The sequence below is a fragment of the Hyaena hyaena genome, unplaced genomic scaffold (assembly GCF_003009895.1).
Source record: "Hyaena hyaena isolate Hyena2069 unplaced genomic scaffold, ASM300989v1 scaffold_27, whole genome shotgun sequence".
In the NCBI taxonomy this organism is placed as follows: domain Eukaryota; kingdom Metazoa; phylum Chordata; class Mammalia; order Carnivora; family Hyaenidae; genus Hyaena; species Hyaena hyaena.
In genome coordinates, this window is record NW_024080659.1 from 3,525,881 (window position 1) to 3,546,047 (window position 20,167).

A 20,167-nucleotide genomic window follows, 5' to 3' on the forward strand; every position below is an offset into this window, starting at 1 on the left:
TTGATTTCAGCTCAGGTCACAATGTTATGGTTCGTGAGATCGAGCCCCACGTGGGGCTCTCTGCTGACAGCACAGACCCGGCTTGGGTTCTCTCTCTCCCTTCCTGTCCCTACCCTTGCTTGTGCCTGCTCTCTCTCTCAAAATAGATAAACTTAAAAAAATGCAAACAAAAAATGTAACCTGTCAAGCCACATAAATCATCGCAGGCTTTTTATAGCAGGGCTCAGGAATCTCTGATTCGTTCTGGAGCAGCCACAGACACACGTGTCTTGGGCTGAGCCTATGGGGTGCGGATGATTCACGCAGGAATAGAGGTTTCGAGGCTGCACCCGAGGAGGGGCCGGAGCCCATGGGGAGCTGTTCGGAGCGGCCGAATAACCCAGCCGCCTTGCCTCGTCATCACTGCCCTGGCTGCCGGCCAAGCCCCGGGCAGGGTCATGACTAAGTGGGTTTCCTCCGGGAGGGCGGAAACAGTTAAACTCCTGCAACAGCTGCAGTCAGTTAGGCGTGGTTTTCTTGTCGACTCGGGCTGTGTGGATCCTGGGCCGAGGGGCAGAGGAAGGACAGCTTCGCTGCCAGAGTCTTCCAGATGGCTGAGCTGGATCTGATGGCCCCAGGGCCACTGCCCGGGATTACCGCTCACCCTCTGGCCACTGTCAGCCCAGACTCTGGGTCGACCAGCCCCGCCGAAGAGGAGGACACGGGCTCCCTGGGGAGCCCCCAGGTGGAGACAGAGGGACCCGACAGTGGCTTTGCAGGGCAGGGGGCTCCTGACGGCCCCGCAGGGGAGGCGGCGGCGGTGGCGGCGGAGGAGGTCCTATGTGACTTCTGTCTCGGCACCGGCAGGGTGAAGGCGGTCAAGTCCTGCCTGACCTGCATGGTGAACTATTGTGAGGAGCACCTGCGGCCTCACCAGGAGAACAGCAAGCTGCACAGCCACCAGCTGACCGAGCCCGTGAAGGACCGGGACCTGCGCACCTGCCCTGCCCACCGCAGCCCGCTGGTCGCCTTCTGCCGCCCCGATGGGCAGTCCATCTGCCAGGAGTGCAGCCTGGATCAGCACAAGGGCCACGCCTTGGTCTCCTTGGACGCCGCCCGCAGGGACAGGGAGGTGAGTGCTGGGGTCTGTCCGGGAGAGGCAGGTGGGGAGACGGTGTCCCCGGGGAGAGGCTGGACCCCCCCGCCCCCACTGCAGCTCCTGGGGCTGCCGACTTCACGATGGCCTTTGGTCCAGCATAAATACTTCTACTGCACTTGCCCTTGGACGCTGGGAACGGGCCACCCTGCCCTTGTCTCCCTCCCAACGTCTCTGTGCTCTCTCTGTGTGTGTGTGTCTCACTTCACGCTTGCTAGCTTGCCATTTCTCAGCTTTCGGCGGTGGATGTGCGTTTGGGTGTTGCGTGCCGCAGCTGTAGGGCTTTGGGCACTGACGTCTCCTCCTGGCTGGATCTGTGTGGCCGTTAATGAAATGCAAACCTTGGCAGAAATTCAAGAGAAAACAACAACAACAAATCTAGCCTTTCGCCTCACCTCTCTTCTCCCCTTTCCGCCACCCAGGAGACCCGTAGGAAGTGCCCCTCTAGAGATCTCTGGTGTGAAATCTGATCTGAGAGCCTGAAGAATGCTAAGGTAGCCTAGAATTGGAAACTTACTTCCAGGTCCAATGTCAAGGACGGCTTAACTCAGGGAAAATAGAAGTTTGTCATCAGATAGAGGTACCAGGAGAGACTGAGAGACACCACACACCTGTAATTTTATTCCCATCAGATAGAGAAACTGTTTCTAGAACAACTGGCTTTTCTTTGCCCTAAAGCTGAGAGCCTGGAGAAGTTCTCGAGAATGAATTTAGTTACCGTGTATTCTTTGTTTCTCACACTTTGACTTTCCGTGAGCACTTTTTTTTCCCCAGTAGGGAAGTGCACTTGACTTTTGTCCCACATTCCTTATGTTCACACTGCTGGCAGCTCCCTGTTTACACTGCACAGGGCGGGAGACCCACCACGACTGCTCGATCCAGTGTTCCTGGGAAGCAAAGGGAAGAGCTTTCTGGGAAGGAAGCTTTACTTGCCAGAGCCCCTCCTCTGTGTCCTTTCTTAGGCATAGATTTTATCCTGGGCTAGTGGGGATTGTTCTGGAAAGCTCTTTATTCCAGAGGCCAATGAGTCACCACCTCCAGTTCAGGAAGGCACTTGTCAAGTGCCTCCGGTGTTTCCTGAGTTAGGGAATGTCATGTCAGGAAAGCAGGTCACTGCGGCTCATAACCAGGACGAATGAGGCTCTGTATAATGCTCTTTCGTAATCACGGAGAGGCTCTGTATCAACAGACAGGTCAAAGGAAAAAGCTCTACATAGTTGAGCAAAATGGTCTTCAGTAAGCATTGCCATGTGCTAAATACTCCGTAGATTTTCTCATTCAATCCTCAGATAACTCCCAAGGTGGCACTTCTTTTTATCTCCACCACATTCTCCCAAACTCGTACAGACAACTGAGTCATGGGCTGAGGAACGGAAGCTTTTGGAAAGCCACCCTACTCCGGGAACACGAGTGAAGGGCCCTAAGATCACAATATTATAACTTTTTGTTTGGTACCAAAATCCTGCCACACATATAGTAGAGATGTTAGTGCTGCTGTTTTCTTTGGGTATAATATCCGAATACAGTTATATTTACCTGGAAAAAGTGATGGGTGTACATGTTGAAAAACAATCTCCACCAAAGGCTGCAATAGATTATATCAGAAAAGGTCTCCTCTCCCATCCTGGAACCCCTCACTTCCTTCCTCAGTTAAACACTACTATCTCTACTTTCTTCTGTTTCCTTTCAGAAATATTCTGTGTCAGTACTGGCAGTAGATACAATATGGATATTTAAAATTTTTTTAAGTTAGTTAATTTAGAGAGAGAGACTGAGGAGGAGAGGCAGAGAGAGCGAGAGAATCCCAAGCAGCCTCCGTACAGTGCGTGGGACTCGAACTCATGAACTGAGATCATGACCTGAGCCTAAATCAAGAGTTGGACGCTTAACCAGCTGAGCCACCCAGGAGCCCCACAATCTGGCTTTTAAATGCAATGAAAACTGGTGCATCACAGGGAGGATAATTATAATTCTGAGCAGGAACAGTTGTGTAGAGTGTGTTTGGAACCCCGAATTCAGACATCCTAGGGGTGAGCTGTGGGAGGTAAAATAAAAACTGGGTAAAGGGGCTCTTTAGAGCAATTTTTGGCGCTGAAAAGCAGTCATGCTTACAGGTACGATGCAACAGCCCCGTAGTACCAGATTTGTTTGGTGAGGGCCCCAGTTCAAAACCTCCGCCTTGCCCAGCTGCATAACAAAGCTTTCTGGAAAGGAGCCCAAGAGACCAGCCCAGTCTGCCTCGATGAGGCTGTAACTGCCACCGGGATTATTTTGAAAGTTGCACTAGACATCATTAAGGTTCCAGAAGCTTAGTATGCCCTTCGGCTGGCCCCAGCCTGCTGGAGCCCCTCGCCGAAGGTCACTTTGGGTAGCACTAAGGGCTAATTACTGAAGCAGGCACGTTGTTGGAGGAACGTGCAAACGGCAGGCCCAGCCACGAGGCGACAAAGCATCTGAGAACCTGCATCAGACCTACACGGCCACTGATTTCTCGTTAACCACCCTGCGGAGGCCACTCGGGTGTCGAGCTCTGCCAGTGGGGCACCACCTCGGGATCTGGGGAGTCGGGTGTTCTTTGGTATGTGTTCCATCCAGGCTCTTCCTGGTGGGGACGTCTCGGCACTTCTCCGCCCCAGGCCAGCTTCCTGAGGCCTCGCAGGGCCCTGCGAGCCGCCTGCTGAGTCCTCTCGCCTTCTCTGAACCGCGGCCATGCTGCCATGGGAACGAGACTGTGTAGGTGCATGCGTGTGCGCGTGCGCGCGAGCATGCGTGGAAGCATACGTGCATGCGCGCGCGCACGCGGTGAACCCTTCCTGAGCAGGAAGTGCACGTGGTCCTTTCCTGTTCTCCCTCAAGCTTATCAAACCGCCATTGATTGCTTCCTGTGGGCTAAGTGTGAGACCACACGGTCTGCCCTCGGGGAGCTTAGACTCTCGAGGAAGCCAAGGAATGTTCCATGGCTCCCTGGAGTGCCAGAGGGCTGAGGCGGCCCAACAGCTACATGGTCCAAGGACGGAGTGGTCACCAGGAAACAGGCCAGGGCAGCCTTCTCAGAGGTGGGAAGACCTGTCTTGGATCACGAGTCCGCTAGCGACAGGCCATTGCATTCAGCCTCAGCAATGGTTCTAGAAAGTTCAGGACTGGACGTGGCACACGGACGCGGTCTCCATGTAGAGCAGGAGCCAAGTTTCTTTGAGCCTCAGGAACCAGCATTGTCTGCAACCCATTCGCTGGTAGCCAAAGGCGGGTGATTCGAGGCCACGCAGGAAAAGAATTTCTTCTGGAAATTCCGAGGAATGTTTTGGACTCAGCATTGCATAACTTGTTTTTTTCTTATTTCTTTATTTCAGTAACTTGCTTTTCCTTAGACATGCTACCAGGGTGTATATCTTTCAAGAGCAGGGAGGGTGTCCTATGTGGCTGGACTGACGTGTGGTAGGTGCTGACCAGTCCGCTGAGGGATGACGTCAGGTCAGGGGGCAACTCTGGGGCTACCAAGGCCAAACTCCCCAGAAAGGTCTACACTGTGTGGACGGAAACAGAAAGGAGCCAACACCACCTGGACTTTTCTTCTCCCTTTGCGTTCCCTCCGCTATTCCCACCTGCGTCTCAGACCCGAAGTCTGACCCCTGAGCTCTGGGTGTTACCTTCCGCAAGAACAATTCTGTCAACCTATTCCTGTGGCCCTGAACCAGAGGAGAAGCGGAATGATCTGACAGGGAGGGGCGCCTGGGTGGCTCAGTCGGTTCAGCATCCGACTTCGGCTCAGGTCGTGATCTCACAGTTTGTGAGTTCGAGCCCCAGGTCAAGGTCTGTGCCGATAGCTTGGAGCCTGGAGCCTGCTTTGGATTCTGTGACTCCTCCTCTCTCTGCCCCTCCCCTGCTCGCACTGTCTCTCTCTCTCTCTCTCTCAAAAATAAAATTAAAACATAAAAAAAATAAATGATCTGACGGGGAGAGATCAGATAACCAGCGATGGCGGGTCTTCACACCCCAAATACTGTGCCTCTTGTACAGCATTTGTCATTACCTGGCTGAAATAGACAGTGCCCTCCCACCTGGGGCCATCTACAGTCACAGGCACCACTGTTCTGCTTCCGTGCAGGGTCCACCCTGCCCCCTAGAAGCGTGTATGGATGACATCTTGGGAAACCTAAAGCCAGAGCCTGGGGCACCCTGTCATTATCTAGGAACAGGAATAACTGGAGATACAGGTCTCCCCAGGGCCCCCATCTTTTGTGGTAATCTGGGGTGCCTTCCCCTGGGGTGACTCAGAGAGGTCCCCGTTCGGTCCTTGGGAGTCCTTTTCTCCTTTTATGGCCCTCTGTGGGCAAGGGAGAAAGCCCGGGTCCCTGCCTAGCCCCTGGGAGTCTCGCTGTGCTCTGGATGAGGCTGGGGCTGCCTGTGCCCCTTGCCAGGCTGGGTTCCCTTGTGTCTTCCACCACCTTTAACCAAGCACGTCACGTTTGCCCCCTTCCCTGGAGCAGGTCACTGTGTAAGCCTTTTATTTATTTAGAGTTTATTTATTTGAGAGACAGGCAGGCAGACAGAATCTGCAGCAGGCTCCAGGCTCTGAGCTGCCAGCACAGAGCCCAATGCGGGGCTCGAACCCGTGAACTGTGAGATCATGACCTGAGTGGAAGTCAGACGCTTAACCAACTGAGCCATCCAGGCCCCCCCTCTGTGTAAGCCATTTCGATAGACCAAGATTCCATGACTGCACCCAAAAGGCCAGACCCTCCCTCTACCCCCAAGTAAGTCTGAGGTTGGGGTGTTGGGGGGGTGTCTTGAGGCTCCCTCACCTCCCAAGTCCGCATCCCGGTTCCTGAGCAAAACAAAAAAAAGAAGTTCCCTGCGGCCTGCAGAGTGAGACAAAGCCTCCTTCGTGCCTCTCTGTACCCTCATGGGGGGGCCGGGAAAGTCCCCAGGCTTCAGTAGGAAGAAGCAGAAACCAATTAGGCCCTCTGAGTTCCCTTAGGGCGAAATGACACACAGCTTCAAATGCAGACAGAACCTATTGAAAGCAATTAAAACTATTCTTTTTGTGCAGACTCAGGCCCCAGTGGAAGCCGGGGTAAGGCCTTTGAATGTTGCCAAGGATTCAGCTTCTTGGCAGAGAAGTGCCAAGGGAGTCTCAGAGGGGAGGGCAGAGCAGGGGGTGGGGATCAGAGCAGGCAAACCCGAGGTTCTCAGGCAGGCACTTGCCTGGGGTGGGAGGGCCCTGCAGCCAGGCCTGACGAGTGTGGGCCGGGAAGCAGCCACGGTAGCAATACCCAGGACAAGAAGGGGGACTGTGAAGGCCTTGCTGACCTGGGTGGAGCACACTCAGCGTGCCAGCTACCAGAACAAGTTTGTATTCACACGCGCTGTGTCATTCAATCCTCACAAACCCCCAGGAGTGAGGAGCTTCAGTTGTGCCCGTTTCACAGGTGAGAAAATGGAAGCCAGGAGGCGCTAAGTAACCTGGGGTCTCCACCCTTGGCTCCAGCTCCTTCTCCTTGTAAGGTTGTTCTGGGAACACATGCGCTGGGCTCCGGTGCACTGATTAGGTGGCTGGATGGCATCATCTGTGAACTGGAGGTAATGGTGTTCCCCTGCTGTGGCTGTGCCCGGGATGATAGGAGGTGACCCATTGAAATGCTTGACATGATGACCAGTCACAGCACAACAGACGTGCTCACGGCGTTTTTAGCGGATCTGTGCCGAGTTCGGCCCCAGGAGGTGGGGCCCCAGGAGGTTCGGCCCCAGGAGGTGGCACACAGCTTTCCCTTCCTGTCAATTTCGGGCCCTCCAGGCTGGCTTCTGAGGCAGCTTCCAAGGTCGCATTCTCCTTTCCAGGAGAAGAGCAAATAGTACATCGTTCCTGGGGACATTCCGTGTCCATAACTTGTTCTTCCTTCTCCTCAGGCTGAACTTCGGGACACCCAGTTAGAACTGGAACGGAAACTCAGGTTGAATGAAAACGCCATCGCCAGGCTCCAAGCCAACCACAAATCCGTGTTGGTAAGGCTGGCCCGCCTGGGTTGTGGGACATGGGGTTACAGGCCCAGCCTCTGTGTCCATGGGCTCCTTGGAGTTTCTCGGCAGATGGGGATTATCGGTACAGATACGGTCGGCTACACCATGGGGTGGCCTCACCTTGCTGTTAGCTTCTGTTATGAAATTAATTTAAGGTTCAAAACTGGCAAGTGGTTTTCTTTTTAATAACACAGAGTAGAGCAAGTCTAATTCCATTCTACAGCATTCTTGTTTTTACATTTGCATATACTTTTTTGACCAGGAGAAAGGGGTGTGTGTGGGAGCAGAGGGGGTAGCTAGCTAGAACTCCAGGAATCAGGCAGAGTCTGGGTGTCTTGCATCATGGGAGACTGTTTTGCATGTGAGTGTTAGCAGTCCTGTGTCCTGGCAGCCAGAAAAAGGAGTGGAGAACTGCCTGATTAGTGGATGGTGACTTGATAAGGCCAATAGTGTGCCAGGCTACTTAGTTTTAGCCTCACTCGTATATGGCCATTTCCCATATAAAGTATAAGTAGGGCCAAACAGTTCCACAAATATTTCTCATTAGTGGAGAGCCAATAACCATCACTCAGAAGAGAATCCCAAACACTTAAGCTATGGTAGTGAGTCAGCATCATCATCTTTGCATGCCATGAATGATTCCATCCATCCATCCATCCATCCATCCATCCATCCATCCATCTGTCCACCCATCCACTTGTCCATCCATCCATCAATCGATCCATCAATCCATCCATTGATCCATCTATCCATCAATCCATCCATCCATCTTTCCGTACATATGTAGATATATACATACATATCAACTTAATTTCCTCCTCCTCAATATTTACAACTAACTAGCTATGAAAGATCAACACCTCTTTTGCACCCACATCAGCTTATGAAAAGAAGAATAATTGTTCCTTTAAAGTCTTATAAACCTTTGGGATTGTTGATTTCCAAGCTCAAGATCATCTACAGAACTACATGGAGCATCTTGCCTTTTTTCTAGCCATTTATTTTTCAGACATTTTGATCCCTACTAGCTCTTCTCATACTTATGTGGTAACTTGGGGAGGTAGTTACAATGATGGCCACCATGTACAAGGGATGGGAACACACAGATGACAGAACTTGCCTGGTGCCCCCAGATCAATGGAACAGGAGACCTGACATTATTGGTCCCTGGACCTAAAAAAATCAGGATGTTTACAGGCACGTGCACTGTCCTCAACCTCTTTAAGCCACTAACTTTGGTACTTTGGTATGTTTGTGGCCCCTTCTCTCTTTAGTCTTTATTTGTCATTGTTATGCCCAGATTGCGATCTCCCCAAAATCCCAAGACCACCAAGGAGTCCAAGTCACACATGCAAAAGCAAAGGGCTTTAATACAGGCTTAAGCTCGGGCTCTCAGACCTCACCAGCGCAGTGGATCCATGCTGAGAGCCCCGAACAAGGGCAGAGTAGGGTTTTTAGCCTTGGGTCTTATTTGGTGACTAACGGGTTAACTTTAACACTAGGTAACAGGGTCCTATCTATAGTTTCTATCTATAGGCCTCTCCCTCAGTACTGTGGAGGGTGGTCGCTGGCCTTTCCTGACTGGGTGTTACAAGGGTAGTTTCTCCTGCCTTGGGCAATGTGTAACTGCCTGATAGTTTCGGGGAAGCTGGAACTTAGGCCTTCTAGTTTAGAGGGGAAACTTAGAGCCTGTCATGGAGTCAGTTTGGTTTAGACGTTTAGACTTGTGTCCTTACATCATCATTTGGCCAGTAAGTGATATGCTTTGCACAGTCCATTTATATGCAAGGAAGAAGTGTTTCTGCATGAAACAGTTTAGGAAGGAGAGGTCACGTAGGACAGCAGCAGAGTCAGCCTGCAAACATCAACTGAGGCCTCCCTTCTACCGCCCTTTCTTCCTTGGTGGTGAAGAGGGGATTGGGACCTTGAAGTCTGTCTTCAGACTTCTATGAGAAGGTTGAGGGTCTTTGTTATTACTATTATTATTATTTTAGAGAAAGAAAAAGAAAGAGTTTGGATGGGGGAGGGGGCAGAGAGAGGGAGAATGAGAGAATCCCAAGCAGGCTCCATGCTCAGTGTGAAGCCCGATGTGGGGCTCGGTCCCATGACCCCAGGATCATAACCTGAGCTGAAATCAAGAGTCAGATGCCTAACTAACTGGCCAGCCAGGCGCCCCAAAGGCTGCCTTTTATAACAGGAAATTGCTCCCCAGTTTACAGGTTGCTTGGACTTACGGTTCCGTATGTTGAGCTTCGATAAAGTTGACCGCCCCCTCCCTCCCCAGGTGTCCGTGTCGGAGGTAAAGGAGGTGGCCAAGGAGCAGTTTGGGGAACTTCTTGCTGCCGTGAGGAAGGCCCAGACCGACGTGATGCTCTTCTTGGAGGAGAAGGAGCAAGCGGCGCTGAGCCAGGCCAATGGCATCAGGACGCACCTGGAGCACAGGGGCGCGCAGATGGAGAAGAGGAAGCAGGAGCTGGAGAGGATTGCCGCCATCAGTAACACTGTGCTGTTCCTGGAGGTATCGGCGGGGGCGGGGGCAGCCATCTCTAGTGCTGGAGGCTCCTCACTCTGCTGGGTCTGTGACAGATGTGGGTACACATCTTTTTTTTTATCTAAATTTTTAAGCTTATTTATTTATTTTGAGAGAACGAGAGCAGGAGAGAGAGGGAGAGAGAATCCTAAGCAGGTTCCAAGCTGTCAGCACAGAGCCCGATGCGGGGCTGGAACTCATGAACTCACAAGATCATGACCTGAGCCTAAAACAAGGGTTGGATGCTCAACTGACTGAGCCACCCAGGCGCCCCTAAAACTGCTCTTTGATAAATGAGGTGCCCGGGGGAGCTGTGGGGCCAGAGAGAAGCAGGTTTTAGCAGAGTACACGATTACAGGAGCGGAAAGGAAGACTTCCCAGAGTGAGAGACTAGAACCGGGTCATCGAAGATAAGTCACGTGCAAAGAGACAGAACAGCCCATGCTCAGGCAGAGGGGTTTGAGAAAGCACCACCGAGGTGGGGAAAGCACTTTCACGAGGAGGGGGCGTGGACTGCTGGGCACATAGTGATGGAGGCGAGGCTTGCGGGGCCAGGCATGTTCTTCCATGTGAAGTCACCAATACCAGTGCAGGATTTCAGACGAGAGAGGGATGAGCTGGTATCAGTATGCCCGGCAGGGGTGAGGCTGGGCACCTCTTGCCTTTCAGAGAGGACAGCTGGGCGGGCAGAAGAGACAGGACTTTTCATTACAGGGCCATTGAGTACTCGCTAAGCCACATGCCATTAGGGCCAGACCTGAAGGACATGTAATCTTGCAGGGATTGGATGAAAATTCCATCACCACAGGTCTGTCACTAGTTTATAGCCAAGTCAGTTAACTTTTCTGGGTCTCAGATTCCCCTTCAATAGGCAATCAGCTCAGAGTTAATAACTTTCAAGGCCCCTCCCAGTCTAATAGCCCTAAATACAAATAGTTGAAAACATTTTTAAATTTATTTTTCTTCAGTAAACGCTATGTCTGATGTGGGGCTCGAACTCCCACCCTGAGATTAAGAGCTGCGTGCTCTACCGACTGAGCCAGCCAGGGACCCCCAAATAATTTTTCTTTAAAAATTGTTTAATGTTTGTTTGTTTATTTATTTATTTATTTATTTGAGAGAGAGACAGAGACAGGGAGACAGAGAGTGTGCGGGGGAGGGGCAGAGAGCGAGGAAGACGCAGAATCTGAAGCAGGCTCCAGGCTCTGAGCTGTCAGCACGGAGTCCAACACAGGGCTCAAACTCATGGACCGTGAGATCGTGACCTGAGCTGAAGTCGGATGCTCAACGGACCGAGCCACCCAGGCACCCAATTAATTTCAATTTTGAAAAAATTCCCTAGTTACAACAAACAAATATTTATTGTGGAAAAAAAGAACTCTTGGAAAATAAGAAGGAAAATAATCACCTATGCTCCCCACACCCAGAGACAACCGTAGTTAACCCTTTAACGAGAAGGAGAAGCAGGCAGAGAAAGACAGACAAAAATACTAACAGAACGTCTTTGTCAGGTCCTTTGCTTTTCAATATCAAAACAAAGAAAATATGAATGAATATTTGGCTTCTTATGTTTTGCGTTTCCCCAAAGAGTATATAATTTTTCTTTTTTCTTTCCTCCTTGTAGGACTTTAACTTAAAAACTTTAATATGCATGAAATATATTTTAGCATAAGTTATTTATGTAGAAAGACAAGTTCCTTTTCTCCCAGTTGTGAGCCAGTTGAAATGACAACTTGTGTCCAATAACCCATTTTTTGCCCCCACTGACTTGAACTACCACTTTCCTCATGTATGTTGCTAATTCCACCTACAGTGTTAAAGTGTGTAACCTTCTATCAACTCTCTGGTCCGGAATTTTTCTGCTCTTCATTATATCTACTTAAGCATTTTGCTACACTTCATGGCTGGGCCAACTTTTTTGCTGTATCCAGTGTGCCCTGCATTGCTTCAGTCGCTTTGGAATTTTGATATCAGGTCCTTTTTTCTTTTCTGTTCTTCTTTTTTCTTTGTGGAAAGCAACCTTTCCTGATTATCACCTTGTTTTGAAGCGTAAGCAACTTAATATGATTATCTACCTGAGAGCGCTTTTCAAACTCGAAAGCTCAGTACAAGAATTAGAGAAAGCCTGTGTGTCCCATTGAAGGGGCAAGAGAAAGTCAGGATTCCTGACTCAGAACTCATTTATGAATCTTCCAAGTGCAACATCAGAGGAGCGTTATTGCTGCTGTTTGGGCTGTTGGCATACAGTGTGTTCTTGCTTTTGGTGCCTCCTCTGGGTGGTGCATTGGGGCTACCCTTCGGCATCTTGTGTCTCTTGATTTTCCTATCTATTTATCTATCTATCTATCTATCTATCTATCTATCTATCTATCTATCTATCTTTAAGTTTGTTTTTTATTTTGAGAGAGGGAGAAGTGTGGGGAGAAAGTGCAGAGACAGAGGGAGAAGGATAAAATCCCAAGCAGGCTCTGCAGTGTCTCAGTTTATGTATTTATTTTGAGAGAGAGAGAGAGAAAGTACAAGCAGGGGAGGCCAGAGAGAGAGGGGGAGAGATGGAATCCCAAGCAGGCTCTGCACTGTCAGCATGGGGCTTGAATGCACGAACCATGAGATCATGACCTGGGCTGACGTCAGACGCTTAACTGGCGGAGCCATCCAGGTGCCCCCATTCTTCTTATTTTTTTTAAGATTTTATTTTTGAGTAATCTCCACACCCCGCGTGGGGCTCAAAACCTATGACCCCGAGGTCAGACCAACCAACAGAACCAGCCTACTTTCTCAGTGTAAAAAAGAAAGACTTTCTATGCGGTTAGGCCCTGAGCTAGATATGTTACATATCTGCTCTGCACAGTGCACTTTACCATCCACCCATTTTACAGATGCAGACGGTGACGTAACGAGAGCAGTTTAAGAAATGCCGAAATCAAGGCACGTTCCACCATGTTTTCTTTTCCTGCAGGAATACTGTAAGTTTAAGAACACTGAGGACAGCGCCTTCCCTAGTGTTTACATAGGACTCAAGGATAAGCTCTCAGGCATCCGCAAGGTCATCACAGACTCCACGGTGCACTTAATCCAGTTGCTGCAGAACTACAGTGTCCAGCTCCAGGATTTCTCTAAGGAAGGTGAGAAGCTGCCTGGGCCATGGGCTCTGGTATGAGTGTTCCTCAGAGTGGTTGATGGGGAAGGTGAGAGAGAGCCGGGGAGAGCGGGTGAATTCAGGGGGAACGTCTCATTTTTAAAGCCGTCCTTTGGCCCGACCATGTCGCTAATGGACGCTTCCCTTGATGATTTTATTTTATTAAAAAATTTTTTTAAATGTTTTATTTATTTCTGAGAAAGAGAGAGAGGCAGCGTGAGCAGGGGAGGGTCAGAGAGAGAGGGAGACACAGAATATGAAGCAGGCTCCAGGCTCTGAGCTAGCTGTCAGCACAGAGCCCAACGCGGGGCTCGAACCCACGAACCGTGAGATCATGACCTGAGCCGAAGTCGGACACTTAACTGACTGAGCCACCCAGGCGCCCCTTGATGATTTTATTTTATGATCAAGACCCAGAGACGTCGAGTTGGTTACATCATGCAACTGGCTTGCGTTTCTGAGTTTGCGAATGCCTGTGCTTTTAAGTGAAATCCAAGCCAGTCTGGGATCTTTCTCCAGCGCGTTATGCTTCACCCATGAGAGAAATGTAGGCCCATTGACCATAATGCTCTCTGACATGACTGGAGCCCAGCCCTTTGTTCCCCTGGGAAGCCCAGGGAAGAGTGGCTGGGAAGCCCTGCTTCTTAGGCTTTCCTGACCACCTGCACAGGTGTGTGCAGTCATAACTCTCTGATTTTCTAGAGGAATATGATATCAGAACTCAAGTGTCTGCCGTGGTTGAGCGCAAGTATTGGACGTCAAAACCTGAGCCCACCACCAGAGAGCAGTTCCTACAATGTAAGTTGTGAACGGCTTCCCCTTCCTCACTTATTGATGTCGGTGTAATGCTCTGTGGAAGCAAGAGCATCTTTCTTTTTTATTCTTTTAAAAAGTTTTAAAGAATGTTTTAATGTTTATTTTTGAGAGAGACCGAGTGAGCACGCACACACACAAGTAGGGGAGGGGCAGAGAGAGAGAGAGAGGGAGACACAGAATCCAAAGCAGTCTCTAGGCTCTGAGCTGTCAGCACAGAGCCCAACGTGGGGCTTGAACCCACGAACCCTGAGATCATGACCTGAGCCAAAGTCAGACACTTAACTGACTGAGCCATCCAGGTGCCCCATGTTAGCTTTTTAAAAAACACAGTATTTCCAATCCATCCTTAACAAGTCCACAAGGTTTCATCTCCCGGGAGAGGCAGTACTGCATCTATGTAGTTGAGGCTCGTTTATATGACATTTGGCAAATTAATCTTGTTGGAACATGCCGTTGAACCCTTCTACTGCTTGTTTCCTGGGGTGACCACCGGTTGAGTAGCTCCTGGATGCCCTTTTCTCCAGTTAACATGGAGCCTCCGTTTCCAAGGACTGTGTCCTGTTTTTGATTCTTTCCTGCTCCCCGAAGGAAGCACATCTGTATTTTATAAACAGATGAAATTAATACAAGAAGCCAAATACTCTTTATTCTTAACATTAAAACAGAAATGATTATATCCTATTATAATCTATCTTCTTTGCGATTACAGATACCTTTTTTCATACGTGGTGCTAACTTTGTCTATTTGAATATTGTTATGCATTTTGAGCCTTTATAGACTCAGATTATTTGACCCATCGAAATTCTGTGGCTCAAATCACCGGCGTGGCCGGAGGGAACCCCTTGTAAACTAGCCACTTTCTCCTTTAAACATGGACATTCTGCCCTTGAAATTCTGAGATGCGTCATTGCTTTCTGGCATTAACAGAATATTCCAGACCCACTCTGATTTTCTTGCCCCAAGACATAGAGTCTCCTACTCACCAAGGAGTCCCAGGTCCCCTTAGATGAGAAGAATATTATTGTTCAAATCCAGATGCTAAGGATCGCCAAAGGAGTTCGTCAGTAAAAGTCTGCGGCTGATGCTGTTGAAATCTTTTAGGAACACAGAGCTGCAGACAGCTTTTAAAATATGCCTTTCTTTAAACACAGTTTTGAGATGTTACTGACATATTACGTCGTGTTAGTTTTAGGTCTACAATGTAATGGTTTGACAACATACATGTGTTGTGAAATGATCGCCACAGTGAGTTTGGTTGGCGTCCATCACCCTTACACAGCTACAGAATTCTTTTTTTTTTTTTAATGTTTTATTTATTTCTAGGAGAGAGAGAGAGAGAGAGACAGCGTGAGCAGGGGAGGGTCAGAGAGAGAGGGAGTCACAGACTGAAACAGGCTCCAGGCTCTGAGCCGGCAGTCAGCACAGAGCCCGACGTGGGGCTCGAACCCACGAACCGCGAGATCATGACCTAAGCGAAAGTCTGACGCTTAACCGACTAAGCCACCCAGGCGCCCCTAGAATTCTTTTTTCTTATGAAGAGAACTTTTGCGATCTCCTCTCTTAGCACGTTTCAAATATGTGATATGTGTATTATTAACTGTGGTCACTATGCTGTATGTGACATCCGTGGACTTATCTTTTTTTTAATTTAATTTTTAATTTTAATATTATTTATTTTTGAGAGAGAGAGAGACAGAGACAGACAGAGTGTGAGCATGGGAGGGCCGGAGAGAGGGAAACACAGAATCCAAAGCAGGCTCCAGGTTCTGAGCTGTCAGCATAGAGCCCAACGCGGGGCTCAAACCCATGAACTGTGAGATCATGACCTGAGCTGAAGTCAGATGCTTAACCCACCGAGCCACCCAGGCGTCCCCCACCCTGGACTTCTAATGGGAACTTTGAACCTTTGACTGCCTTCAAATATATGGAATGCTGTTACAAATCTGCGTGTTACTTGTGCACACGGACCATGCTAATCTCTATATTGTTTCTGTTTTTGTACATATGCTGCCAAAGTGAGCGCCTCTATGCCTTTGTGTGGTCTTCAGTTCACATTCATTTTTCCTTAGTTTCTTAAATTGATGTATCCTTTTCCCCCTTCTAATGTGGTCTCATTGACTATTCAGAGTTTCTCTTACCTAGACCCTAAGGAGTTTGGAAAACTCTGGGTTAATCTAAAATAATTTTTTGTATTAGTCGATTTTATTTTTCTCAGTTTTAATTAATTAATTAACTTATTTATTTATTTAGAGAGAGGGTGCCCATGAGCAGGCGAGTAGCAGGAAAGAGGAAGAGAGAGACTCCCAAGCAGGCTCCACACTGTCAGCACAGAGCCCAATGCGGGGCTTGATCCCATAAACCACGAGATCATGACCTGAGCCAAAACCAAGAGTTGGATGCTTACCTGACGGAGCCACTCAGGCGCCACCATTTTCCTTTTAGGTTCTTAGATTGTTTTCGTGTCGTTTTGTCCCCCCCCCCGCTAATGTGGTCTCATTGACTACTAAGAATTTCTCTTACCTCCAACATAAAGGAATTTGGAAAATCGAAAATAATTTTTAAATATTTTTTTTAAAGTTATTTATTTTGAGAGGGAGTGTGTACCCCTGTGAGTCCACGAGCAGCGAAGGGGCAGAGAGAGAGAGAGAGAGAGGGAGAGAGAGAATCCCAAGCAGGCTCTGCACTGTCAGCGTAGAGCCCAAACTGGGGCGTGATCCCACAAACCTTGAGTGGGAATCATGGCCTGAGTGGAAATCAAGAGTCGGATGCTTAACCAATGGAGCCACCCAGGAACCCCTAGATTTTAAATAGACTTAAATATGCTAATTCATTTAGAAAATATATGCTGAATGTCTTCTCTGAACTAGGACCCAGGGTAGAGTCTCATGTGAAATGTGCAGTTTATAGACTAGACGGGAGATCATGACCCGAGCTGAAGTCGGACACTTAACCGACTGAGCTACCCAGGCGCCCCTAAATATTGGTCAATTTAAAAAAAAAAATTGGAAAAGGGTGGCTCAGTGGGTTGGGCATTCGATGCTTGATTTTGGCTCAGGTCGTGATCTCACAGTTCTTGGGATTGAGCCCCATGTCAAGCTCTGTGCTAACAGCCCGGAGCCTGCTTGGGATTCTGTCTCCCCTACTTGCTCTCTCTCTCTCTCTCTATGATCAATAAATACATATCCAGAAAAGAAGAAAGGAAGGGAGGGGGGTGAAGGAAGGAAGGATTGTGTGTGGGTAGATGAGTACCGATTTCCACAAGCCCTTGGCCACACCGAGAAGAATGTCTGACCTTCAATACATGTTTGTTGAATGAATGAGTGAGTGAATAGTCAGTGGATGTTATTTCTTGATTTGGCTCAGCAAATAATACAGTCAATGCCCAGAGGTCTGAACTTCAGAGAGGAAGAAAGCGGAGTGATTTTGCGTTCTTTCTCTTTCGGTTTCTGTCCACCTCTTTCCTGGAGTGGTGGGTAAGGGGAACAGCCACCCCGGTAAACAGAGAAGCCCAGAGAGGTGTTTTCTCAAGTTCGGGAGGCTGGCTGGGTTTGAAGTGTTCCATCCAAATCGGCTGTCAGTTCCTGCCCTTCCATGTCTCCTCAGATGCATGTGACATCTCGTTTGACCCGGACACGGCGCACAGGTATCTCCGGCTGCAGGAAGACAATCACAAGGTCACCAACACCACACCCTGGGAGCATCCCTACCCGGACCTCCCCAGCAGGTTTGTACACTGGCGGCAGGTGCTGTCCCGACAGAGCCTGTACCTGCACAGGTACTATTTTGAGGTCGAGATCTCGGGGCCGGGCAACTACATCGGCCTCACCTACAAAGGCATCGACCGGAAAGCAGGGGAACGCAACGGCTGCATTTCTGGAAACGACTTCTCCTGGAGCCTCCATTGGAACGGGAAGGAGTTCACAGCCTGGCACAGTGACACGGAGACCCCGCTCAAAGCCAGGCCCTTCCGGAGGCTGGGGCTGTACGTCGACTTTCCGAGAGGGATCCTTTCCTTCTACAGCGTTGAGCCTGACGCCATGACTCTGGTTCACAAGTTTGAGTGCAAATTTTCAGAGCCCGTCTACCCCGCCTTCTGGCTTTCCAAGAAGGAAAACACCATCCGGATCATGGATCTGGGGGAGGAGCCCGAGAAGCCAATGCCAACTTCGGGGCAGGCTGCCCCCTAGACTCCAGCCTCCGCCCCTCAGACTCTTACTGACCACAGCAGCTTGCGTCTTAAGAGTGATTTGGGCGTGGAGATCTCGAGCAGAGAAGAAAGGTCTCTGGCTTCTCCCTTCTGCTCCCTGCTGGGCTGTTCTGTATGTTTGTAGTCATCCCTAAGCACCTGCATCCTCTTCCTCATCTTCTAGTGATGGTCTCCTGTCTGCTCAGGTGCCTAGATTCAGTAACCAGGAACCTTCAGAGCGAGGAGAAAAGACCGCAGAGAAATCAGAATAGACCACAAGCTCTATTTTGCACTTCTTCCACCCCAGACGCTGTCTTGGGTGCTGCGTGGCCATCATTAACTCGCTTACCCTTCACAGCGGCTCATATCATCCTCATTGTGCAGAGGGGGAGACTGCGGTTTGGGCGGGGGTGGGGGGGTGGTCAGTTAACTTGCTCAAAGTCATTGTGCTCACATGGTCCTGAGCAAGGGGCAGAGCTGGGATTCGAACCCGGGCAGTTTGGTGCTGAGATTCTAGCCAGTCCTCATTATTAGATCATGGGTATGGTGTGTGAGGGAATAAGCCACATGATGAACTCCACAGCATGGACACTGGGGGTCTTGAACCTTCAGTGTCTTTGCATCCACTCCATCTGGCTGGGCCTTTAAGCTGTGCAGCGGCCGTGACCTCAGTACCTCTCACAGCAGCTCATCCTACTTTTGAATAGTGACGATTAGAGGAAATGTCTTAAAAATCTTTTTTAATGTTTATTTATTTTTGAGAGAGAGAGAGAGAGAGAGAGAGAGAGAGAGATACAGTGCAGTGGGGGAGGGGCAGGAAGACACAGAATCCGAAGCAGGCTTCAGACTCTGAGCTGTCAGCACAGAGCCCGACGCGGGGCTCAAACCCACGAACTGCGAGATCGTGACCTGAGCTGAAGTTGGATGCTTAACTGACTGAGCCACCCAGGTGCTCCCAGAAGAAATGTCTAAGACTGAGTCCAAGTCTTAGTCCCTGTGACCTCCGAGGAGCGGTGTACCCTTGACTATGTGGACGTGTCTGATTTCTCATTCAGAGGACAGACCTTCAGCTGTCTGACAAAAGTTCTCATGCACGTCCCCCAGGGAAATATTCTTGTCCTCACCCTCCATTTCCCACTTTTCCTTCCTAACTGCTGGCTCTTTTCCTATGACCTGTGTCAAGGCCAGTCTCTTGCTCTTTGATAATCTGAAGGTCCCTTGACTTGTTTCCAGAGACCCCATCCTATATTTGTATCCAAGGATTTATACAGGGGAGGATCTGAATTTTCGATGAAATTTTGGAAAACTTGAATTTATTGAGTTCATTTTTTATTTGAATTTAAAGTATCGTTGCCTCACTGCTGCTTTCCGAGATACCTTGGATTCATGATTCAGCACCCCATAGGCTGACACCCCTTCCGAACCCGGGGTCACCCATGGAATTGGTGAACTTTTCTTCTAAAGTCTTAATCTTGTTGATCCATATTGATTAGGGTGAGGCTATAATACGGAATCTTGTAGCCCCTGGTCAATACCTTTTGGGTTTAGTCAATAAGTTACACTTTGGTAGAACTGTATACAACTGTAGCCAACTTGTTGAAGCCCAGTTTTAGTTCTTTCTCCACCAGACACCAGGAAGGACTTTTCCAATGGCAGAAATCAAGACACGTCTGCATTTCCTTGCTCACCACCTGCCTCACAGCACTCTCGAAAGAAAAAATGAGACCAGCTTGGCCAGTTTTTACTGAACCACTGAGATTTGTTAAGGTGCTGCCTGCTTTGTTTCCCAAATGCTCATCAACTCCTTGATTAAACCACTTTAGGATTCTGCCGTGAACGCACATCGAGTTGTTGAGTCTGTTGTTTCCTGAATCTTCCTTCTTTTTCTTTTTAAAAATTAAGTCACTTTTGTGTGTCCCCATTCTCTACCACTTTTCCTGATTTCTCGAAGATTACTGCCTAGCTTTTGGTCACATTGGTAAACTGAGTCAGGGTCATGAAATATAATTTGTTTAGGTCAGAATGCTTGAGCTCTTATAAAGGAAGCCTTTGGGCGTCTCCTTAACCGACCTGAACTTTATTTCCCAGCCAGCTCTTTTCGTCCATTCAGTTTCAGTGTCAACACCTCCCTTCTTCTTTTTTTTTAATGTTTTTTTTTTTTTTCTAGGAGAGAGAGAGACACACACGCAGCGTGAGCAGGGGAGGGTCAGAGAGAGAGGGAGTCACTGACTCTGAAACAGGCTCCAGGCTCTGAGCTGGCAGTCAGCACAGAGGCCGACGCGGGGCTCGAACCCACGAACCGCGAGATCATGACCTAAGCGAAAGTCGGACGCTTAACCGAC

General features: G+C 49.2%; 1 protein-coding gene across 1 annotated transcript; it reads left to right on the plus strand.

Annotated features, from left to right (window-relative positions):
- The first annotated feature begins 528 nt into the window (after nucleotides 1–528).
- TRIM16 (tripartite motif containing 16) lies at nucleotides 529–18,627 on the plus strand. The gene is made up of 6 exons (XM_039227270.1): nucleotides 529–1,111; nucleotides 7,043–7,138; nucleotides 9,438–9,671; nucleotides 12,643–12,808; nucleotides 13,525–13,620; nucleotides 17,243–18,627. Exons 1-6 carry the CDS (start codon nucleotides 590–592, stop codon nucleotides 17,824–17,826), a joined length of 1,698 nt encoding a protein of 565 aa, XP_039083201.1. The 5' UTR covers nucleotides 529–589; the 3' UTR covers nucleotides 17,827–18,627.
- The last annotated feature ends 1,540 nt before the right edge of the window (nucleotides 18,628–20,167 follow it).